The 25781-nt window shown below is 38.3% G+C and overlaps 3 protein-coding genes and 1 long non-coding RNA gene across 5 annotated transcripts in view; 2 read left to right on the plus strand and 2 right to left on the minus strand.

Moving 5' to 3' along the window:
- Positions 1-662: 662 nt before the first annotated feature.
- On the minus strand, positions 663-1691 carry LOC124172150. Its single transcript, XR_006868061.1, has 2 exons — positions 1609-1691; positions 663-1083 (listed from the first exon to the last, which is right to left on the minus strand). It is a non-coding gene; the product is annotated as an uncharacterized LOC124172150 (long non-coding RNA).
- A 1006-nt stretch (positions 1692-2697) lies between these two features.
- Positions 2698-6965, plus strand: LOC124172147. 2 transcript variants are annotated; one of them, XM_046551559.1, is made up of 3 exons: positions 2698-4282; positions 4398-4709; positions 4781-6965. In XM_046551559.1, exons 2-3 carry the CDS (start codon positions 4404-4406, stop codon positions 6917-6919), a joined length of 2445 nt encoding a protein of 814 aa, XP_046407515.1. In that variant the 5' UTR covers positions 2698-4282; positions 4398-4403; the 3' UTR covers positions 6920-6965. The 2 variants fall into 2 exon arrangements, with proteins under 2 accessions (XP_046407515.1, XP_046407514.1); XM_046551558.1 differs by having other exon boundaries at positions 2698-4709.
- A 3425-nt stretch (positions 6966-10390) lies between these two features.
- Positions 10391-20011, minus strand: LOC124172257. The gene is made up of 10 exons (XM_046551678.1): positions 19943-20011; positions 15739-15866; positions 14564-14783; positions 13855-14230; positions 13313-13772; positions 13075-13227; positions 12793-12959; positions 12500-12697; positions 11375-11683; positions 10391-10595 (listed from the first exon to the last, which is right to left on the minus strand). The coding sequence occupies exons 2-6, from the start codon at positions 15840-15842 to the stop codon at positions 13209-13211; spliced, it is 1179 nt and encodes a 392-aa protein (XP_046407634.1). The 5' UTR covers positions 15843-15866; positions 19943-20011; the 3' UTR covers positions 10391-10595; positions 11375-11683; positions 12500-12697; positions 12793-12959; positions 13075-13208.
- Positions 20012-20963: 952 nt separating this feature from the next.
- LOC124172503 overlaps positions 20964-25781 on the plus strand; it is a 51986-nt gene continuing 47168 nt past the window's right edge. Inside the window, exons 1-2 of the mRNA XM_046551943.1 lie at positions 20964-21298; positions 21400-21537. Coding sequence (XP_046407899.1) covers positions 21110-21298; positions 21400-21537 — 327 coding nt within the window. The 5' untranslated portion in view covers positions 20964-21109. The remainder of the gene's footprint in view (positions 21299-21399; positions 21538-25781) is intronic.

Raw genomic sequence — 25781 nt, forward strand, 5'->3', positions numbered from 1 at the left:
CAATACTATAACCTGCTCCGTGTAATAATAAAGCGAAATATACTAGAAATCACAACAGCAGCAGTGGCGCAGATTCCATGGGTGCAGAGCCCCTCAAAAATTCGTTAAGGGTGTGAGGAAAAAATGTCAGGCTTGTTGATTTTCCTCAGAGATGAAGATTTGAGTTAGCAGGATTCTAATATTCATCATTTGACTCTTCTAAAATGCTAGAAAACTCACTACTTATAAAATTTCCTTGGATATGATCCCTGGTTTGGGCCCCCCAATATTTTAGATATCCCTGAACAGCAGAGGTGTTACATTACTTATCTTTATCCTATTCCACGTACCAATGCTGACACTGGAATTATAGGGTAGTCAGCAGGTAAATTAAGTGACCATTTCATAATTAACTGCAAATCCCCGATGGATAAACCAATATATACCACCCCATTCCTCTTACTGCTGGCTGCATGCCATCCAATATACTCAACATTTTGAAGCAACCATTCCACATCTAACCTTTGTAGTACAACATGAAATAATAATTGTTGTCATAGATACAAGGAAGTAATTTGTTTAATTAAGCAATGAAAATAATTGAGTAATACTTGTAAAAGAACAAAATGACATACACATAAATATCATATTAAGGTTAGGTACAAAATCCAAAAGTCAAAAACCTATGCAATGAAGGACTTTATTCAGGATAGGAAAAACCTTTGATATATAATGTGTAAGTATAGAGGAATGAACAAACTTTAATATGTGAACTTCTTAGTACAGGGAAGTGGTAAAATCCATAAAATGTCAAAGCATTCATGCATTGCTTCATCTCTTAAAAGTTTATCATCACATTCATGAAGCCTAAGTTTGCAAATGATGACTAAAATATCTTGGAACCTGTATCATTCCTGGCACCTATCAAGTAATAACACTGCCAAGCAAAAATCAATATGAAGCCATTTTCTACCCAGATAAGTACGTTAAACATAGATGATGCAACAAACAGGAACCAGTCACTTCAAAATCAACCAATTATCACGAAAAACAATTTGATGTCATTTTCTTCACAGTTATGCCTGATGAGTACCACAGATGAATCTGCAAAAATATTTTAACATCAGTCAAAAGCATAGCAATACAAATGGATGCATATAGAGGGAATACGTAAAAATCACACTATTTCTATCTAAATACCAAACCGGGACAGACTACCATCCTCAAGAAATCTAGTAGAATACGTCAAAAACAATGTAATTCATTGACCTCTGGAAAAGAGTAAAAATCAACTAAGACAATGACTTTGATACAAATTTGCAATGGTGTGACATGCCTTACAGCCTCAAAGTCTAGAACATAATTATTTAAGAAAAATACCATGCAACCAATAATCATTTCAGGTAGTTTGAACAGAGATGCTGAAGCATACAGACTAAGAAAGAGAAATAAAGAAAAGGAGGAATTGCTACGCAGACGCAGACAGAAATTTCTTAGAGTAGCAGATGCTTCAGCTACTAGTAGGAGCCAACAACATATCACAGGGGAGATAGCAATATTACTAAAAAATAAGAGAAATAAATAAAACAAAGATTTACCTCTTATCAGCTAAATCCATTTATTACTTACCATCTGAAAACAGGCTGTAAATAAGGTATTTATAAAGAAAAGTGCATGACATAGGTAAACTTATTCCTCTTCTAAATGTAAAGTTCCTTTTGAGCTCCTTGTCAAGGCTTTTCCTCTCTTTGGATTCATATTTGATCTCACCCTTTTCTAGGTATAGGGATGTGGCTCCGTATCGCAGTCACTTTGTTTCACATGCATCTGTTGTGATAAAGTTTTGTGAGCGCTCGAATCTGAAGTTCTTATAATTTTTTTAATTTGCAAAAGAATCATCCTTGACATCTACATAATACACCCAGTAGCCTCTGCAAGTAATGGATACCAAATTTTATTAAAGACCAAATTCATTAAAATAATGACTGTCTACGTTAACACATTTATTTCTACTAGTAAGCATATTCATTCACTGACTAGGTTGGGACAAGTCAGGAAAGTCAGGAAAGTCAGGAAATAGTCAGGAAAAAAAGTTTTGGTCAGGAAAATCAGGAAATCGTCAGGATGAGCGCCCGAAGAGTCAGGATGGATCGGATTGTGTGCCTTTTGCTGTGCCGCCGGCCACCGCACGCCGCACTGGCGGCAAGCGACAGCCGCAAGATGAGCCGAGAACGCCCGCGCCGCGCTGTCTCACCGCCTCCCTTCCCCTCGTGCTAACCCGTGCCGAACTGGGCTGCCGCCTTCACCGCCGAAGCAAGGAGTGCTGGCGTCGCTCTGCCTGCCGCTGCATGGCAAGGTTCTCGCATGTGTTCTAGCAATTCACCGCTTTACACGACGCAATTTTGATTGCGCCTTCGCACGTACGTCAGACTGCGCAATTCCGTGTACCGTGTAAAACGGCCTTTAGACACTCTTAACCCTCTCATGCATGCATGCATGCATGAAATCCTTTGGAGTAATCAAAAAATAAAATAAACATGTGACGAGTGCAAAAAGTGAAAAGGGTTGAAATTTTACATCGCTTGCTGCAGCGGTTCCAATTAGGCAAACGTTTAGCAAATAATTTAGACTATTGAAAAGGAACCAACTTCAATATTGAGCTCAGAGAGAATTCAGAAGAGTCAAAGCATTTTTAGAAAATTTCTAGAAAACATTCAGCAATGTGAGTCACTTAAAAATAACGATCATTGATTATAAAATAAATTTTGAAATTACCGATTGCTAATTCAGATGCACTATAATTGAATTCATATGCCTACTTTTAAAGCTCCTCTCGATCACCCGTCAGGTATGCTATCAGCTAAATAAAACTAAAACACATATATGCATATGCTTTTCACTAAGGATGACCATGTCATTGCAAAACGCTATTTTCTCACCATGCGTCTTGTCGTTCATTATCATGCTCTGGAAAAATTAGTTGATAATTGAGAATAGAGAAAAGTATAAAGTCTGAACGCAATGAAGATTACCAATAAATCTGGAGCAAAGTATCAATACCTGAATTAATGACTTTTGATCGGATAACCAGGCTAAAATCTCAAAAGTAAAAAGAATCCTTCACTTGGAAGAGGTTCTGATTCAATACAGTTGCAAGTACATATGACGTGAAAAGAAAAAAAATTGAAACGGTTTATCCTAATTTACCTTAGAAGTTTAGCAAGACTACCAATTTATAGCTTGTTCGAGTGAAGGAATAATTACCATAAAAAATATAGGTTTCTATCATGCGATTTACGATCTTTCCCGTGATGCCTGAGAAATATTTTTAATGCGCTAAAATATTTTTGAACTTCAATTATCACATGTTATGGGTTATTCTGCTCAGCCATTGCCTGGAAAATTGCTCTGTATTATTTAATGGCGTACAAAATAATAAAATTACAACTAGTTTTTAGTCTCACGTCTAGAAATGAGGTTGAATGATTTCTTACAATGGGGATACAGTGGAGGTCATGCCTTTCGGGTTGATGATGTAAAAACATAATTGTCTTTGCACGAATAAGTATGTTAGGTAATTTATCTCAAAAGTGGAAAAAAATCTAGCTTATCACATGTGATAGGAGCATCGCAAATCTTGTACATCACTTCTTTGGTATATATACATATTAATTTTGACCGATTCACTTTCAGCGATATTTTTTTAACGTGTGAGGGGTATTAAGAGGTTGTTGGTGCCGATTTGTATATCCATGAAATAAAAGGATTCCTAAATTCAAGTGCCCACGTGTAGTATGAGACGTTTCGTCCAGCTTTCTTCGTTTCTGACAGTTTGAGCACGTCGCCACTGTATAGCGGGAGGCCGGCATACACGGCAGTGTAACGCGCTCTTCTTCCACAAAAAGTCATTTTATCATTTGTGGACTACTGAGACCATTAACGGAGAAAGCGCAGGAAATATTGACTACATTGTGTTGAACGCATGGCGACGCAGCGTCTCAGGAACCTTAAATGAATTCTGTACTACCATACGACAATGCAATAGCAAAGTTGCATTGGGTCGTCTGTGACATAGTAGCGGCTTGGTAGGCTCATGCGCAGAAGCGAGTGAGGCAACCTTAGGCTCTAAACCTTGGCTCCACGGTCGCTCCTTTTCCGCGCCTTTCCCCCCACACCCCCCGCCATCCCACGCGCTCCCCGGGTCTACGCCCGCGGCGGGTCAACAATAACAGTGCGACGGTGACGAGTCCGGACGAGTCGGTGTGCCTGGAGAGCAGCGGAGGTTGCGTTTTCTTCATTGAAGGTAGGCTGTCACGAATATTAGCAAACTCACTGTCGTGTTATTTTATCCACTCCATTCGACTATTCATTGAAACTTAATGGTGCTGTAGTTCAAAATGAGATTGTATTATTTTCAGACCCGAATGCTGAGGCCCATTTCGTCTCTAGTCATGGTCGGGGGAAAGCAGACGTATTGGAACGAGGATTGGTCAAAGGAGCTTCATTTCAGCTGCTTCTCACCAAAGACTTCGACTGCATTAAAGCATGGATTGCCAGAAGGAAAACCAACATCTTTCTACTGCTCGGTGTGCTGCAAGACGAATCAACTCGGCAACATGGGTCGCGGTGCCCTGACTAAACACCTGTCATCAACCCACCACAATACTGCCGTCGAGAACAAGAAGAGCTGTTACGGGATCAAGATATTTTGTTTGCCTTCCGCTAAGAAGGTAAGTGATGGTGAGTTATTTGTAAAATCTTCGGGGTTTTCTGGTTCTCTACCCCAGCCTGATTTTTGTAGGTGACTACAGCAACTCCCTCTACCTCTACATCCGCGTCGGTGAACCCCACGGCGGCGGCACCTGGTTCCTCAGCATCGGGTGGGACTGCAGAAGACCCTCGGGACGATCCCGATGACCCCACACCAGCTTCACCTGCCTGCACATGTTCATGCCCATGTGCGCGATGTACCAACGAAGTTATCGCCGTCCCGAAGACTGCTGGTTTGCAAGGTCTTAACACCTGGTTAATGAAGCAAGATACTACCAAAGCTGAGATTTTGTGGTGTATCTATTGTGTAACGAGCCATACTTCTTTGTCTTCTGGGGGCAAGGCAGTGCAGTTATTTCCCACAATGTTCCCAGATAGTATGATTGCTGCAAAAATGGAATTGGGTCGGAACAAAATCGCCTATTCACTTGTACATGGTTTAGCCCCACATTTCCATGATGTTATCACATCTAAGTTAACCAAACTGGATTTTGTGGTAGTTTTATTTGACGAGAGTCTCAATAAGTGTAGCCAGAAGACTCAAATGGATCTTGCCATTAAATTTTGGTGTGATGATCAAAATGAAACGGTGACGAAATATTATGATTCAGTGTTCCTGGGTCGCTCAAGGGCGACTGATCTCATATCGGCATACTGCACAGCAATTCCTAGAAGTGTGCAGTCTCATGTGCTTATGGTTGGCATGGATGGCCCGAATGTTAATGTCAAGTTCCTGAAAGATCTCCAGATTTATATGAAAACAGAGTTTGGTGAGGATGAGCCACTGCTGCTGCTCATGGGGTCCTGTGGTTTGCACGTAGTTCATAATTCCTTCAAAGAGGGGGTTAGTAAGTGTGGCTGGAATATTGTCATGTTTCTCAGGGCCTTATACAATATATTTAAGAATGTGCCTGCCCGTCGCAGTAAGTATACAGAGTGGACAGGCTCTACTACTTTCCCAAATAAGTATTGTGCAGTGAGGTGGTTGAATAATGCACCTGGTGCCGATAATTGCATCAAAATATTGCCAAACGTAAAAACTTTTATTGAAAAAGTGAGAACTGGACCTGAAGAGGATAAAATAAAATCTGCCGGCTTCTTGTATGTTGCAAAAGCTGTTGAAGATAAGATGTTGGGGCCTAAGTTAGCCTTCTTCTCATATGTTGCAAGACTTGTTGAGCCATTCTTGACTACTTATCAAACCAATGACCCAATGGCGCCGTTCTTGCACACGGACCTGTCGAACTTAGTGTCGAACCTGCTTAGACATTTTGTCAAGAATGATTATGTAAATCGAAAGTCAGATGTATGTAAAGTTGACATTACCAATGAAGACAATCTGATTCCTGTGAAGAACTTCAATTTTAGTTTTTCTGTAAAGGACGCTCTCAAAAAAGTACAAGTATCTACTCCAGAAATGCTGAAGTTCAAGGAGGAGTGTGTGCTCCTGCTGAAGGCTATGGTTAGTAAAATTCTTGAAAAGGCTCCCTTGAATTACAAACTCTGCAGAGCCATAACTTTTTGTGACCCAGAACTGATTTCACATTCCAAAACTGCCGTTTCTACTCGACTGAACGGCTTCTTGGAACAACTGCACAGCCGCAATTGGCTTCCTGCAAGTGAGTGCGACACTATTTTGTCTGACTTTAAGGTGCTCTGTGACAAACAAGTATTTGCTAACGCCTGTCAAGAATATGATCGTCAGAGGCAGAGACTAGATCATTTCTGGAGAGGTATCTGGGATCGTTATAAGTGCTCAGATGGTTTAGTGAAAGTGATTAAAATGGCTCTGATCATAAGCCATGGCCAAGCTTTCATCGAGCGTGGCTTCTCCATCAATAAGGAGATAATAGTAGAGAACCAATTAGATATGTCTTTGGTGGCTCAGCGCCAAGTGTACGACTCAGTCAACGCTGCTGGTGGCGTAGAAAACATAAAAATATCTGCTGAAATGATCAACAGATTTCGGCACGCGCGCTCCGAGTATGAAGAAGCAAAGAAGCAGCGCCGATCTGAGGACGCTGAGGTCGAAAAAAAAAGGACCCATGAGAAGATGATTGGAACTGAAGTTAAGGAGCTTCAAGCCAAAAAGATGAAAGTGTTAGCATCAAGCCAGAAGGAGGCTGATGCCATTGATGAAGAAATAAAAAAGTTGACTGGTACTTTCTAACTTAACAATGGAGTTTCTAACTTAGACAATTTGTGAAGTGCACTTTAAATTAATAGTGATTTTTTTGTTCACCAAGTTTTTTTTACTGTTTTGACTAATGATTAAGTCACAGTGATTGCTAGTCCAAAGTGGCCATATTTTGTTTGGAAAGTCAATATGAAAGAACTATGATAATTTGTGAAGTGTACTTAAAATGAGGAAATAGTGATTTTTTTGTTCACCTTGTTTTTTTTACTGTTTTGACTAATGATTAAGTCACAGTGATTGCTAGTCCACAGTGGCCATTTTTTGTTTGGAAAGTCACTATGAAAGAACTATTATTATGTGTGAAGTGTACTTAAAATAAGTAAATTGTGATTGTTTTGTTCACCTTGTTTTTTACGGTTTTGACTAATGATTAAGTCACAATGATTGCTAGTCCACGGTGGCCATATTTTGTTTGGAAAGTCACTATGAAAGAACTATGATAATTTGTGAAGTGTACTTAAAATAAGGAAATAGTGATTTTTTTGTTCACCTTGTTTTTTTTTTACTGTTTTGACTAATGATTAAGTCACAGTGATTGCTAGTCCACAGTGGCCATTTTTTGTTTGGAAAGTCACTATGAAAGAACTATTATTATGTGTGAAGTGTACTTAAAATAAGTAAATTGTGATTGTTTTGTTCACCTTGTTTTTTTTACTGTTTTGACTAATGATTAAGTCACAATGATTGCTAGTCCACAGTGGCCATATTTTGTTTGGAAAGTACCAAAGTACCTAACGTGTAGTACTGTACAGTAGTAACATTTCTTGTAAGTTTTTCTGATATTACAATTAAAAAATACTGAAGTGTTGCATATTTTGAGCTATTTCCTTGTATATGACCTCTTATGACATCTTTCTTCATGCGTTAAAACTTATGGCGAACGCTAGAAAAAGTCAGGATATATCAAGATTTTGGTCAGGAAAAAGTCAGGAAAAGTCAGGATGGGAGGAAATTGAGATCTTGTCCCAACCTAGACTGAGGAAATAAGTCAGGGAAGTGGCAGAGTTTGCATCATGTCCTTTCGGATAATAGGGTGGTTTCCTATTATTTTTTTATTGCCTAAATTGAAACATTATTACTCCTGGAGTACGTGTTTCACTCTTTCAGATTTTGAAATAACAAATTCTATTTTTCGCTATTAATTAGTAGTGAAAATTTGCAAGCACACAAAAACGAGGCGGCTAAGTATGAATGCTGGGAAAAGACCTTGGGGCGAGGATATTGTGCGCCGCTGCGATGCTGATCTAGCAGGTAGCAGAGTACTCAGCTAGCAGAGAGCGCTTGCCTTAAATAAGGATTATTGCTACCCTATCAAACGAAGGAAATTTCTCCACCATAGGGAGTTTTAATAGGTGATCATTAAGATATGTTTCCCTGAGGTCTGTGCCTCATGCATGCATTGGTGATCTCAGACGATGTAAAACTCCTATCTACTCGTATAGAAACTAGGTCCCTGTGACATCACGTGGAGTGGCATCGCATGGGCACCAATCTAACCTTTTTCAAATGCAATTAAAATTGCCCATTGCCATTCGTGTAACTAGGAATTCTAATCCAAATAATTTGTATATTATGAATACACTAATGGTAGGCAACGAATCGCAATCAATGCCTTTTGTTTTCTTTGATGAAGGAAACTACACTTTTACTGTTGATTTTCAGTTGATAAATATTCCTACTTATATAAACCAAATTCACACCAAACAATCAGACACACTCTTAATTAAATTCATTTTCATAACCCTAAATTAAGATAAAATTGGAATTAGATAGATAATCATACTTTTCAAGTTTTCCAGTACTTGATAACTAAATAATACAAGAGATTACATTTATGAAAGCACAAATGCTATACCAACAGTGGGTATGTGAACAAAAAATAGCTATAAGGACCAGGTGGAAATTCTACCATTCTAGATCGAAGAAAAGACATCATAGTAAAATCACGGATTAGCCTGAATTAGAAGTTTGAAGACATAAATGACCATTATTTCGGTCATCATTGTACAATTATTTACTGTATTTTATATATGAATACATGTATTATTAATTGTAAGTTAATTAGTTTCAAGAGTTCATTTACTAATTTATTTCTACCTATTTCAACTCTGGCAAAGAATCTGTTTAGTAATTAATGCGTTAATGTAGAAAGTCATAATAATTCGAAAATTAAACTTTCATCTGCATATGGTATGTTATTATAGGAATGGATCTTTTATAAAATGACAAGGTTATGATTCCATAGGATATGAACCCTCCATGAAATGCACAACACCTAATGTGCACAGAATGGACCTGATCCGCTACGGAGCCACCTTTGAGTGGAGCAAAAATGATGAGTCTAGGGATGAACCTAAAGAGAGGAAAAAGCGTTGGAACTCATCGCTGATTGGTGCTGGGAAGGCATAAGATGCAGGATGCTTAAAGAGTCAACCTTCCAAGTTGTTACTGGCCAGACTACATCACTTAAGTGGGGATATTGGGTGTGAAGATATTAATGGAAACAATAGCACATCTCATGACGATGCAGGAATGAATAGCAAGGAGTGCCTATGGGTGTCACATGTCCAGAAATGAATAGGTCAAACCTAAAAAAGAAAAATAGATGGTAATTAACGCATTCAAAAAATGCCCATTACTATAATCAAAAATTTATCAGTACTTGCAGTAAAAAGGCCATCAGCCATAGTCTGAAGTGATATATTTTCCTATGACAAAGGAGCTTAGTTTAACTTCAGATATTTCACATAGACGTCTTTGGACTTGACGAAACATGACGAAGGAAGATGAATATAAAGGAGTCCATGTTGAATAGCAAACATCCCCGATTCCATTGTTCACATCTAAAAAATAAATATACATGGTAATGCAGGCATTGAAAAAAACGCACTCATTATTAACCACTAATATGAGTACTTACGGGATGAAGGACCTGCATTATGGGCTGAAGCTAAGTGACCACCTTTTCAATATCAAAGGAGCTTAGTGTGACTTCAGATATTCCACATAGACGTCTTTGGACTTGACGAAACATGACGAAGGAAGATGAATATAAAGGAGTCCATGTTGAATAGCAAACATCCCCGATTCCATTGTTCACATCTAAAAAATAAATATACATGGTAATGCAGGCATTGAAAAAAACGCACTCATTATTAACCACTAATATGAGTACTAACGGGATGAAGGACCTGCATTATGGGCTGAAGCTAAGTGACCACCTTTTCAATATCAAAGGAGCTTAGTGTGACTTCAGATATTCCACATAGACGTCTTTGGACTTGACGAAACATGACGAAGGAAGATGGATATAAAAGAGTCCACATTGAGTAGAAAACATCCCCGATTCGATTGTTCACATCTAAAAAAGAAATATATTTGGTAATGCAGGCATTGAAAAAAACACACTCATTAATAAACGCTAATATGAGTACTTACGGGATGAAGGACATCCGTCATGGGCTGAAGCTAAGTGACCACCTTTTCAATAACAAAGGAGCTTAGTGTGACCTCAGAAGTTACTCAGAAGTCTTTGGACAAGGCATGGCGAAGCAAGATGAGTGGGAGAGTCCATGATGAGTAGCAGAAGCAAGATGAATATAAACGAGTACATGTTCGGTATTATATCTCTGTGATGTACTGATTAAATCTGAAAAAGATAAACAATGGTTATCATGGCATTGTGAAATACACTATACACTATCATTAATAACTGCCTTAATACACGAATGTTTATAAATACTTACTGGATAAAGAATTTCATGAATGATCATGAGCTGTAAGGAATGTCAGAGAGATTACATAAGGAATCTCTAATGCCTAGCGGTAATTGGCTTGGAGGAGAGTAACAATTAACACTATCACCCAATGCGAGGGCAACAAAGGGTAATGAAGTCAAAAAATAGTCACAAAATGAACATGATCACTACATGATAAAATTAACAGGAGCACTAAGGAATGTCAGAGAGATTACTTAAGGAATCTCTAATTTACATTATAACTTCGCCCTCTTCCTATTAAGGTGTGTCTCTTCCTGTTCTCTGTTGTCATTTTTGTTAGACACACGACATGCAAAGTGCATCCGTGTGGTAATAAAAAAATTTAATATCGCCTCTGTGAGGTTAGCCCTATGGTCCCCACATCCAACTAGAGGTATATTTGATTTCTCCTCAATTTCATTGATGATTTAAAAACTGAGTCCACACTCATCCCTTCCCTATTAAAGTGTGGACCAGTAACTTTTTCTAACTCATTTATTAAAAGGAAAAGTGTCTCTGATGCATAGGTTAGGTGGCCCCCATCTCGGTATGCAGTGAATGCTTCCCTTTCACTTATGGTGTTGGTATTTGATACCAACTCCTCCTTGCATCTTTCGCATTTGGTAAATCTAATTGCCTTCCTGGCCACATACCCAGCGAAATAACTTACAATGCCATCAGATGGACACATTGCAGCATAGGTGTGCTCAGCCATTACTGGACTCCGCAAATCTTCCACGGACACACCATTATCAATGATTCTGTCCAAGGTTGACTGGTAAAGAGACCATCTCTCATCTCTAGGAGTTATGTCCGTAAGCCTGAGCAAGGTCTCGAGTACATCCGGGCCTGACACATTGCAGCCTTTGGGTGGCTTCACCAGGCTGTATGTCCCCATTAATTGGAAGACCTGCTCAAATTGCACTGAATCAGGATGATCATTAGCACCACATGCTGCCCTCATCATGCAAAAAAACCTCTGCAATGTAGGAAGAAGAAAACATGCCATTAGTTTCCAAGAGATTTTGACGAGAAAGGTACACTTTAACAACCCTCATGAAGAACGCCTAAATTGCAGTGTGCTTTGTAACTATAAATTTGGTAATAGGGTAGTTTCCTTCATCAAAGAAAATGAAAGGCATTGATTGCGATTTGTTACCCACCATTAGTGTATTCATAATGCACAAATTATTTGGTTTTTGAAATACCGGTTTAGACGAATGGCAAGGGTCAAATTTTATCCTCATTTGAAAAAGGCCAGATTGGCGCTCATACGATTCCACTCCACGTGACGTCACAGGGACCTAGTTTCTACACGAGAGGATAGGAGTTATACATCGTCTGAGGTTACCAATGCATACATGAAGCACAGAGCTCAGGGAAACATGTCTTAATAATCACCCATTAAAACTGGCTAAGGTCGGAAAGTTTTCTTCGTTTGATAAGGTATTAATAAACCTTTTTTAAGCCAAGCGCTACCAGCCAGCAAGGTACTCAGCTACCCGCTAGCAACCTGCGTCCTATCAGCACTCAGAGCTTCGATCAAGGTCACCTCACAAGGCGGGAGGGGGAACTAGAAATGCGCTGCACGGACTTTTTCCCATCATTCCTACTTACGCGTCGCGTTTTCGCTCGCTTGAAATTTTTCACTTTTCATTTAATCGCGAAAAATAGGTATCGTCATTTAAAAATCTAAAAGCATTAAATACGTACTCCAGGAGTAATAATCTTTCGATTTAGGCAATAAAAAAATAATAGGAAACCACCCTATTGAGTCCTTCGGTGAGGCACTTACTTCTAATGCATCCGGATTCAGACGAGCAGTCATCAAATATTCATAACCGCAGTTTGCGGCAAGGAAATCGTGTATTTCCATTGTGGCCTTCAGGGTTACCTTTAGCCCAAGATATGTGTTCCCAGATAAGAAATGATATTCATTTCTACCAGCCTCCAATTGCCACTCCTCAAGGTAATCCAGGAACTTCTCAATAACCTATAAGCAAAAATATTACGTAGTTGTAGGCAAGAACATGGATGAAGATATCATTTCCACACAGACACCTATAACAGGTATACATCCTCACCCACCAATGCTCTGTGTTCTTTCTCAGAGCTGTCCCTGGAACCCTGGAATTCATCGCCAGGATTAACCCTTTCACCCTCTCAATGACAGCAATTGTGGAATTGCAGTCATGCAGAAGAGAATGATGTGTCTTGTATGCCATCATAGCAGCAGCCACATTACGTCCAAAAAACTGTAAATGAAGGAATGGAAAATAAAGACATAACTGTTAGCATAAAAAGTCATTGAACTTAAAAAGTCTGAAATGTTTTAACCCATTAAGATGTTATGGGTACGTAGTCATGTACCTGAAATGCCCTGGCAACATTCATTTTTTGGTATGGCCTAGGGCGAATGTGGTCCTCGGTCAGCTTTGGGCATGTTTTCAAATGGAACCCCTTAGGTTTATCCATTTCGATGACAGCATCCCAATGCCTGATCTTCACAGGCCCATCTGGAGTCTGAAGAGGAAAGTAACAGAAAGGACTTAGAAGAGGCAAAGAATAACTTGGTTATAAATAATGCATGCATGAGAAAAAGCAATACCCAAGAAACATCTCGAGAAATGAAGAATTTCTCATGTTCTTAATGAGATGAGGGAAGTCAGATATGAACCACAGGCGCCTTGATTGACTGCAGGGATATTCGCAGCTGCAGTTTTCGCCATCGATTCTGAACCTTCTCCACATGCTTCCATTCCATTGGGCTCCATCGCACGTCACTGCATCCACATAGAAGTTGGCTTGCTCCACCAACATGATGCCCTCCAAAATTATGAGGTGCAGGACAGTGCTACTTGCACAACCTTTGCTTAGGAAGCAAGCCAAGGATTGCACCCACCTGCCTCGAAATGGCTGAAACATAAGCACCAACGCATGATCCCCCCTCTCATTGCGTTGGTGCAGTGGACTGTAGTCCCCCAAATCGGTGAAGCCTTCCAACTTCAATGTTTTCTTATCAAAGGATAAAGCCTTTGAAAGTTTCATTTCATCCCCCAGTAGAACACCTAGAGTTTAAGAAAAACAGATTTACCAAAATGACAGAAAGTTTAATATATAATTTCATTTAACTTCAAAGGCAACCCAAACCTCTCCTTTCCTCCGCAGCTAGCCCTTCAGCCTTCTCCTTTAAGCAGTGGAAAATTGCCCCCTGAAATCCGTATGCCCCCTTCACATTACGGATGTACCTACTTAAGGTATTAGCTCCAGGGAGACAAAGGATGTTGTTTTTCCTGAGGTGTTCATATGCTTTGCGACTTTTAATCCTAAGAAGTAGGCACTCATACACCCAACTGAGTGTATAGCGCCTATTCTTAGGATTTTTTAGCTGAGGTGCAGCAAAGCATACCCTCACACCTTCTTGCTGGCGCTCTGGAAGGTTAGATATGTTTGCAAGGAGCTGAGACTCCCATGATGAGGAGCATTTCTCCTGTAACTCCTGCATCGTGGCCTTCAAATGGTTAACCTTTAAAGGAGACAAGGTATGGCATCCCACTCCATTACTTTATTAAAAATAATCAAACTAGTACAAGGGGGCCAAAAAAATTACAGTAAGAGTAGTTTTCGCGAAATTGGATTTTGAAATTTTTATGGGAAATTCATTTCCCTTCGCAAGGCGAAGTTTGTCACAGATTCATTTTGTTCACACACTAAATATACTCGACATCCTTTCATCGAAGGAAGTACATTCATGAAGGAATGGTATAATAATTAAAATGCTAAAATCAATAGGTGTCAAAACCTCATTTTGGTGGTTATTATGGCGTGGAATGACCCTATGGTTATTACACATGCTTACCTTGCTGGTCAATCTCCTATTCTTTGCACGGCATATCTTCAAGGAGACCCTTGCGGGACGCCTGGACCCTCTTTCTCCACCATTCCTCTGCCTCCTTCTCCTATCCATTGTTTGCCGCCATGCGACTGTGCAGGGTGGGCATCTCATTTTAGCCCTTCTGTTCCTCTCACCGGCAGATTTGGCATCAATGGGAACAAAACCCAGGCAGCCAATAGATGTTCTGGCCATTTGAAGAGGAACTCAACTGTCAATTATGCTATGTATAATACAATATCACAGTGGAGAAATAATCTGAATCCATTAAAAACTTATACAGTGCAACCTCGATATAACGACACCCCACGGTGCACTATTAAACACTCGCTATAGCAAATTGTCGCTTTACCGGAGGTGGAGCAAATAATAGCCAATATACCTGTTGCGAACAGATATACAGGAACAGGAGTGGTGCGGCGACAGATAAACATCTATCCGATAAACGTAAGCATAAATCCAGGCGAAAGGTGATGTTTTTTTGCATCACTAAATTTCCTTACTGAAATAACGACTAACTACTCAAACAATTTATAAGCGCCGCACTGAATAAAAATCATGCAAAGCATTGTTTCATCAATCATTATATTTATCGAACGACAGTTTACCACATAAATTTGAAACTGAGCACTCCATTAACTTCACTTCTAACAGATCGCTAGCAATTACAGAGGTTAAGGAGTCTTGATGAAAGTCTTCCGGTGGTGAAACCCTCGCTATGGCGAGAGCCAACACCGAAAGGGTCTCGTAAAAACAAATTTATTAACATGCTTATTATAGGGTCAATTGACGGTTCATCGGCTATCTCTCGTAATAGCGGGGGTGTCGCTATATCCCCTACTCGCTTTAACGAGGTTCCACTGTAATATTCTTTACAGTGAAACATGATTTGATATACATCTATGCAATGGAGATCATCCAGTGATTAGTTGAAGAAAAATTATCTCAACTGAAAACATAGGAAGAAAATGCAGGCAAGTTGGAAATACAAAAAAAGTTTACATTCGGCACCGACGCATAATATCATACAATAATGTATGATTCTACTTCAGTTATGGCCATGAGTAATTTGAAATGATGATATCTTGACACCAGACATAATGCAACTAAAATTTTCCATGTAACAGAAATGCCTCTCATACCTTTCACTGTTTGGCACTCCAGGAAATGCCCTGAGTCCATCTACTGACATGAGCATTGGCCCAATGTCGTCGACATCTGTCACTCTTTCTTTCCCTGGAACCATGACTTCCAGACCACGGAATATGAACTGGCGGAAAAGAAGGTATGATTAGAAGTTTATCACATATTATTGAAATTAATTGCTTTTTCCTGTCAAACTTAAAAATAAAATTAATCGGATAAAATTTATAAACCATACGTTAACCCTCATGTCCTGTGATATTATCACGGTTCTCTCTGTTACGAAGTCATGGCCAATGCGGACAAACACGACATTCCTTCCAACTAAAGCCCTAGCCCAATTTAATCCAGGCAGTTTTACAGAGTCAAGGGAATTAATAAAGCGAGAAAATTCAAGTCTTCCGAAACTTGCAGCTTCCCGAGACTCGGCCGCATTTGCTAGTAGGAGAAGACCGCTTGCTTCCGGTACGTTCTCCACTGCCTCATTATTGTCTCCTGAGGAGACACCATTGTCGGAAGGCAACAGTTCTCCCGGATAATTTTCTCCCAGGACACATTCATGGCACACCGTCCTAGACGTGGGTGGTTTTCTAGGACGAATGTTTTTTGATAAATAATGAGGGAGATTGGGGAAAATAGATGGCACCGCATCTTGAACTAAAGCTGGCCGGTCCCTCTCATTCCTGTGGGTGGTACCATCAGGCAACTTCGTTTCGAACCACCGGATTATGTCAGAGTCTTCAAAATGGAGCTCGCAAATCACATTGTGCTCCTCAAAGACCAAGTCTTTTCGCGGAATCACCGCTCTCCATTTCTGTAGCTGCGCATTGCTCTGAAAGTAAAGCTGGTTTCCTTTCTTTGACATGTCACCCGTAAGAAATGCTGCAAGCTCCATTTATATCATAGGGTAGAGATAACCTAACTAACCAACCAGGTTTTTAAAATTATTTATCTCATCAACCATTGAAATACAACACTAATACTTCAAGGGAACTAACATTTAAAACTCTAAAATTACGTGAAAAGTTTTTCACCACGGAAGTCTGCATGATGTCGAAGATATTCTCAGAAAAAATCAGCAAAGAGCATTAATCATTCCCTCATGCATTCCATTAATAATATATTCCTGTCAGCATAATCCACACTCATTGAACAAAATTTATCAACATAAAAACAGAATCCCATAGTAAATGTCACACAATTACCACACAAAATATTATATAGAAAAGGTTTCCGGAAACTTATTTCGAAATACATAAATTATAAGAATCAAAATACTGTGCACCCACATTATTACAACTCATTTAAGTCACAATCCCCTAAAATTTAACGCCGGTGTCCCACGGTCAAATTTACATCAAAATATTTGCATCAAAATCTCTGTCCAAAAATTTTGATGCAAATATTTTGATGTAACTGGACGGGGGTGTCCCACGATGCATCTCATTTTGATCAAAAACAAACGAAACATATTTATGTACACAAATTTGGAAACTTGTGGAAGTGAAGGATTCTGTCTTTTTTAGCAGGCGAAATTGTCAGAACAGGCCTCTTGAACATTAAAGAGGCAAAAAAAAAAGAAAACAGAAGGAATGCTGAACTTGGCCTTGGCTGGAAAGGGGGTTATAAAGCATTGGAATAAGCATGCTAAACATGTTGGAGAAGGAGTTGGTCGCCGATGTTCCTGTATATTATTGATAATAATTGACGATAAGTGAGGATATTTTCACGTCCCTTATCAGCTAAGTTGAGGGTAGAATACGTAAGGCAGTTTATTCCCGCGAAGAAAATGTTATTAAAAAATGATGGACATTGTGGTTGAGGAGATGTTACAAATACTGCTGTATGCATGCACTTAAATCACATTTTTCTCTCCTAATCTAGCAGTTGCTAAAATAAGGTCCTTATCCTATAATCATATAAATAGAAAGGGGCAGCTGTAGTGTTTCACAGGTATAATCGTCAGTTTATATTAGTCATTTCTCTAGCTGCTCACACGCATTATATGCCCTCCACAAAGCTAACCTGGAGAATTCCGCCTCGATACCTTAAATAAATCTTTTATTCTTTCCAAAACATCCCTCCTTGTATTGCGATTCTAAAGATCGCTTCCTTCTTATTAAAGATCAACTCATTATCACGGATTTCCTAGTTGAGACTTTCCATCACCTATCAAGACCAATTTTTGCTACAAATCCATTTGGATGAAATTTTGACCGTGGGACAGGGTGCGCGTCAGTTGCATCAGATTTTGATGCAAATATTTTGATGCAAATTTGACAGTGGGACATCGGCTTAAGAATGAAATATTGCCTTGCCACGGTTGTGAAGACTGTTCTGCAGGATAAAAATCTCAAACCATAAAAATGTTTTTCCCAATACAGGTCACCTTTAAACTTCTTAACCACATACGTAATTCATAGAAAATTTTCAATTTTCATATTGCAATAAGGGAACAGCTTTTATAAACACATGTACAAATAATCTTTATAAAGGTACTAACACAGATGGCTTTATCCATATGTTTGGTGATCTTATTAATCACAGTTGACGCAAAAATAAAAAAATAAATTAAAATATTGGAAATTGGAACAAAAAAATACTTAAGGACAACAGAAAAGGTGTATCACATCAAAATTCCTTATTTGCTTTGTAATTGTACAATTACTTAAAATATTTTCCAGGATAATTTTGGCGTACTAAAAATTAATATTTTTATATACCTTGCTACCCTTGCATTCAATGTACCCACCACCTATTCATAAAAAAACACCTTAAAAATGAACAATCCATTTCAGAAATGCAGTGAAAATATTTTGGTATACAGTGTGTTCCAAATAGAATGACCCGATTTCAACTTGTAATAATATTGAAACAAATGTCACTAGGCAAGCGAAACAGCACCAGATGTGATCGGCATTGTTTAGAGTTTTAGAAAAATCTGCTGAATGTCACTACGAGCGATGTGGAGCGTGCAACCCTTAGACCATTGGTCTAACAATAAGGTACAGCCAGTCTCGCTGAAGATGATGCACAGGACCACGAGAACAGGCTTTACACTGTTGGCCTCCTAGGTCCCCTGACATGACACAATGCGATTTTTTCCTTTTGGGAAATGTTAAACAGCATGTTTACGTTCCTCCCTTACCTCATGACATTGATGAACTAAAAACAAGAATATCAGCTGCTATAGTTTCAGTGACAGAAGACACCTTACGCTCAGTTTGGGATGAATTCAGCTATCGGCTAGATGTTGTCCGCGCAGCCAATGGAGGACACATTGAACTTTTATGATGGCTTTTTATAAACTTTTGTCTTTTGCGAGTAATTTAGTATAGAATATGTTTATGTTGAGCCCTTCTTCCTAATAAATAATCTTATTTAGAATCGGGTCATTCTTTTTGGGACACACTGTAGTTCACCAAAACCTCAAGAGATGATAGTCGAGGGTAAACAAGAACTCGAACAAAAGAAATATCATACGTTTGCGTGCACTTGAGACTATGCTTGACAACCGACAAACAAACTAATTTCTGGGTGTCTCACATTTCGTTCATTAGCAGTAAATTGTCTGGAATTTGTTTTTTCACTTAAATATGCTCCGGATACCCAATCGAATACTTAAAAAGGGAGTGTGGTACAGCCTAGTGGGTGGACTTCCTTTTTGAGTTGATCAATTGTGAATTTGAAAGCCATACTTTCCGGATATCATTGTTTAGTACACACATTAAGTTTTACCAGAAGACAAAATGTCTTCAGTCGTGGCCTTTGAAACACCAACTGCATAACTAGGTCCTTGCCAATGATTCACACACAGGGAACAGTTTGAGGGGAAATTGGATTTGTTACACTTTTCCGTAGACCACGTACGAGGGCCTTTCATGTCCCCAATTACTGTAGATAAAACATTGGTTTGCTCAACTCTCTTTCGATCGTTAATCGAAGTGCCTCTACTTAAAAGGTACTGGATTAAATGGCCTCATGCAGTAATACAATATATTTTTCCGCTAATGCCACTAAGCGAATATCTATTACCAAATTCAGTTAATCCCTACAAATTTTTGTCGTAACAATGTCATTCCGCAAATAATTATCTTCCAAGATTTCTTATTGCTGTTAAAACAAACCGAAGAGGGTCACTAATAACTCTCCGAAACTTATAACGCACAAGTCTTCAAATAAGAAAAAACGAAAAGTACTCACCCTGCTGTAATTTCGTGGCGGAATTTTTCTCAGAATTGCGTTTGATTCTAAACAAATCTTTTTGAAAACACTGAACTCAGTGAGTTTCGTCAAACAAGGTGGACACATGGTAGCGAGCAGGCCATCTCCCACAGCAACCTGAAATAGAAATAAACAAGCTGTGTTTCATCGGAATTTTCTTGGAAAAAACGAAATAATAATACAGCAGCACAAATTACAGGGAAACTACATTCACTTCAATGATGTGTGAAAATGAAAATACTATGAAATGATCCACGAAAGGACCAAAAACGCCAACAAATAATTCACCTAACACATACATTTCGACGCAATAGCATGGACTGAGAATATTTTCAACAAGTTTTGACACGATTGTAAATTCCTTACACACAACATCACATCCACATGTTATTTGTTAATATAAGACATTACATTAAAACACCGGCCTAGAATCGAGTATTTCTAGTTTCCATTTTTACCGCAGAAAGCACACCTAAACAACAGGCCTGATATCTGCGTTTGAAGACTAACTTCTTTCCATTTGATTAAATAAAATAAATGGACACTGCATTTGAAATTGATTGCACTACATTGATTGATCGTATTCTACAATTTCATTTGATTATTCAATATGCCGGCAATAAACGGAATTTAAGCCCAACCTCGGCTTGCACACGGTCACATTATATATAACGTCTTGAAATCAGAAAAAGGATTCCAAAATTTCCTTATTGTGTAAATTAAAAATATTAAAAAAAAAAACATGTTAATGCCCACTAAATGAATATAAAATAAACGCCCATTTGCCATTAAAAATGCTAGAATATAGCATTTTTCGATAGAAAGCCCGTTGTATACGTAGTCCTCTAGTGGTAAGATACGCAGATAAAGTACGAAATCTAAACTAAACCTTGCTTACCTGGTCTGATATAAACTCGGGTGTCAATGGGCATGAAATCCGTGTAGAATTATTTCCACTCTGTTGCGAAGTGATTTCTATTTGAGGTCGCATTCAAATGTGGCTTTATATGCCCTTGTCCTTGATCAGTCTCAATTTTTCGTATTGACGTGCGTCTTGGAAACGATCGTAGTGTATGAGGAATTTGGCAATCTTTACCAGTGCTGTGTGGATGATTTCTTTGATGAGTGAAGTGGTTTTAAGATTGAATGAGTTATTTCATTGAAAAAATGAGTGCGACCATTGAGAACTTCTCGGAGTCTTCAGGAAGGATTCACGAGGGTACCCTGTGCAGACTTTGCATGAAGAAAAATAATTATTATTACAACATATTCACTTCAACTATAGCAAGACAGATAACTGTAGCGGATGCCTTGTATGATTTAGTCGATTTAAATGTAAGTGATTTCGTTAGTTCATGTTTTAATCTGTTCTATGAACATATATTCCACGATGAGTCTGAAATCTCTTGACGCATATGTTTTCATTGCTTTCTCAGGTTGCTGTGGGAGACGGCCTGCCCGCCACTTTATGTCCATTATGCTGGGGAAAGCTCATGGAATTCTCTGATTTTAGAGATATTTGTCATAAATCGGACGCAAAACTGAGAAAATTTTTGCCCAGAAATTGCTTCAGGGTGAGTGCTTTTATTTTAGTTTTCCATGGGAAGCCTGGTGAAACTATCAAGTAATGTTAAATCATTCACGCAAGCAGGAAAATGACAATAGATGTGAAATATATTTAGGATATATTCCTTTTGCTTTTGACCACCTGTTTGGATTTAAATTTTAGGTCTTTAAGTTCATTAATAGAAACGTTTGAACTGCGGACGTTATTGAAGTTTATTTACCATTTTCAAAGTGTATTATTACACGAAGAGATGAGAGAAATGCAAAAGTGTACAAGGACTAAAGAAAAATATTTCTGTTTGAGGCACGATGTGGTGGAAGTTCTTAATGTTAGTAAAGTTGGACATTGCTATATTTCCACTGAGTTATATTTAGACACTATACGTTTCGTTGTTGTTTATTTGATAATGATACTCGTAATAACGGAACGCATAATGTCAAAACAAAACTCGGTGGAAATATTGCAATGCCCTATTGTACTAATAATTTAGCCGTACAAAAAATATCCAATAAATCAGAGCATTCGTGGAATAGAACTGCAAGAATAATATAACTTTAATTCGGATCCAAACTTAACGAATCAACCATAAATACCTATCGTCTCTTGTAACGAGTAATTGAAAAGCAATGCAATTCATTACATTTGTAAAATAACCCTGTTGCTCTCTTTAACAATAACGCTAGTTTGTCGTCTGTTTAGTAGGCTGTTGGCTCCCTGTGTCTTGTCCGAGTGAAAACAGTCAGGTGACTGTTGGTAGGTTGTAAATTGGAATGCCTTGTCTGTTTCAAGTCTGTGAGAGGAGTGTAACTTGTCTGTTCTTTCCCTGTTGTGGGATACGGCAATCTCTGTTCCTTACTTGTTGATTCACAGCCAACCAGCCAGTGGACTGTGCACTGTCATTTCAGTGCCTGTTTATGTGGCTGTTACATCTCTGTTTACTGTCCGAGTGACAATGGGCAGGCGACTATTGGTAGAATGCTAATTGGAACAGCTTGTCTGTTTCATACCCATGAGATGGTGACTTGCCTGTTCTCTCCCTAGTCGCAAACTTTGTTCCTTACCTGTTTGCTGCTGCTAATTTGGTAATAGACAAGGCATAATTTATGTAAAAATATAATTCAAAGTTGAAATTCATTTGAAGGATTGCTAAAAAAAACTTATATTGTGCTTTTCCACACATTCCATGAGTTATGAAAATCCTGAATAGTTATCGAAAAGCAAGCTTTGTCATCATTACCAGAAAAACCACGACACCAAAAAATATTTCACATATCTTCATCAAAGAAAGACTTCCTTAAATGAATACAATTTGGGGTATTCACTTTGCCAATATTATACGTATTAATGAGGAGAGAAACACACCATTAATGATTTTACATGAAGACAATAATTTCACTTCACACAAACAAACCTAGAAGAAGCACAGTCCTCTGACAAATGTTTGTAGGTTCTTATCAGCGGCGGAACTCGTATACCCATAATACATTTTAAATACAAACATTAGTAATTGCTCAGAAACTGAAGTCATACAATAAATTATTAAAGGAACACACTGAAAAACAATTATCACATCAAGACTTTCTCTGTTACTTGTATGCACGGATGACTTAATTATATGCTGCAGGGATTTAGTGCAAGTTAAATAACACTCAAAAAAATAAATTTTTTCTCTAAATCAACAGCCCCAATACAGTGCACATAAAGATGTACAGATAATGGTTTCAGAGATATCGGCATTGTTGTTTGCATTTGCTATCTTCCATAGGTAGGTGGCAGCACCATGTCCACTTTTGTCTTCTTTTGTCCAATACGTCATCTTTTTCTTCCAGTAGAGAGCCTGTTCACCATTTTCTGTATGTTCCCTTTAGTGTAAAATGGATGATCAACCTCCCTGTCTGATGAATATGTTCCCTGTCTGTTGAGTGCCTGTTTACTGTTGTCTGTTCGTTCCCTACCTGGTGAAACGTAATCCAGGCATCCCCTGCCTGTAATTGGCAAAGTAAATATTTATCATGCATAAGCCATGATAGCTGTTATAATTTTCGAGCTCACTTTATTAGCCATTTTCTATGGTTGGTGATAATCATATTGATGAATGGGTCATTCCATGTCAAATCAACCAATATTTTGACCAAATGACACCCACTGACTCGGATTTTCATGAAACATGCCATGGTCATACATTCTGGTATAATTAGAAATTTTGTACAATTTTGGCCGTCAATTGTTAATGGAATATGAGCAATTAAAATTTGGGCGTGACCCCTTAAGTGCTGCAACGTGCAACACATTGTGATTTTTATTTTCATCCGTAACTCCATTCCTGTGAGATGAAAAGGCATGATTTTTTTTCTAAAGACAAGTGGTCCATAATGATCCCAAGAGCATCATTAAATATTCACTGGGTGAAGTAATTCAGCTGCAAAAAATAAAGTTTACTAAAAATCTTGCGTGTACCATTTTTCATTGTCAGCATCCACAGGGAAAGGCCATGCGAATACAGACTGATGGTTCAGTTCAAAGTAATCATTAATGTATGAGCAAATATCCTGATGAAAAAAATTTGTGAGTCCGATGTTCCTTTTATTAAAAAAATACTCATTCATCGTCATGGGAAAAAATGGCTCTTTTTGGAGTCACATAGAAATTACACAATTTAGAGGATAAATAAGCTTATACTCATGAATACACGATATTGGAGCATACATTATCTCACTATAGCATATGCTACTGGCTCTTAGAGTAGGAAATACATAAGAAATCATGTGAATGTACTCCCCCACGTACTGCCAATTTCTTGCCTTCAGGATTATTCCTACTAAGCTATCTCTTCCATGGGTAATGGGTAAATGAAAAGTATGGTATAAAATTTGAAGGCAGAAGAGAGCCATTAGAAAGTTTTCTCCAATTTCAGTCTAAGTGAAGTTAATTAATTTCTCAGTCATATGGTACTGCCATACTGATATCCTGGTTGAATTTCAGGCTAAGTAACTCATGCTTGTGTGACTGATAGCCAGGCTTACATTTTAACATCTCATTCGTATTGAGGTCTGTCTTGCCATGTCAGAGATAGCATTGTGCAGTGTTGGTAAAGAACTCAGTTCTGAATTTCACAAAAAGAGCTACACAAGCACAGCCCAAACTTTTTATATCAAAGAACTTCCAGAAGTGGACAGAGATTTAATTGCCCTACTGTGCAATATTCCTATTTCATCATTGTTGACTGTGTGCTCTCATCATCTTCATTGCTTCTTAAAGAAATACGAGTGTTTTCAGCTTAAATGCTGTACCCCTTTGCCATACAAAAAGGTCCTGCGAGGAAATGCACAAAAACTTTAAGATTCCACGAAATTACTTGTATTCCTAAACCAAAAATTGAAGCTTATAAAAATTTCTTTAATTATTTTGCACCTAAATTGTATGTAAATCTTTGGCAAAAATTACAAGGTTGTAATAGCGAATCTGAATTTGCAAAAAAACTGAGAGACTGGTTGTTTAGTCATAAAAATATTGAATTTTTATTTGAGACAATTAAATAATCTGTTCGTTTAATTGCTTAAACTTATTTTGTTACAAAATTTATTATAATTTCATTCCATGTTAATTTTCCTATTTCTGTATTCTAATCGTATTTTGTATGTTTTCAAGATTGTATACATGCACATGGACAAATGTTTCTATGAAGGACTCATAGAAGAGCCACTTTTGTTTGTTTGTTTGTTTAAAGGTTATTATAATGTACTGCCGAGCATTGCCTTATTTGTATGTAATGGCAACCCCTAATCAAGACTCATCTTAAGGGGTGTCTAATTTCACTGTTAATGTAGGTATGTATTTGTTAGAATATTTTGGGGCAAAAAAAAAAAAATTCTGAGGACCATACCTCTAGAGCTCTGAGGACCATACCTCTAGAGAGTCTGTGAGAGCAGTGGGCTTCCTGGTGAAGCCTGGAGAAAAAAATTTGCTGTAGGTGTGACAAGAGGATTTCCAAAATTTGTAAAAGTGAAGTTGTTCCCAATGGCTTTGACAAAAGGGATAAAGAACGTACACCAGTAAAGTCTTTGGGGGAAAGTGATAGAAAATAAGATGAAAAAAACTGCAGCTTGGAGGCTTTAGACTGCTCATCTTTGAAATTACATGCTTTTTCTTATCATAGTAGACACTCATATGGAAAAGGAAAGATAACACAGGGTAAGCATCACCTTGTTTCTGAAGTGTCTGGTGCATTGAAATTAGTGAATGCATCCCTAG

The sequence above is a fragment of the Ischnura elegans genome (genome assembly GCF_921293095.1).
Source record: "Ischnura elegans chromosome 13 unlocalized genomic scaffold, ioIscEleg1.1 SUPER_13_unloc_1, whole genome shotgun sequence".
NCBI classification, from domain to species: Eukaryota; Metazoa; Arthropoda; class Insecta; order Odonata; family Coenagrionidae; genus Ischnura; species Ischnura elegans.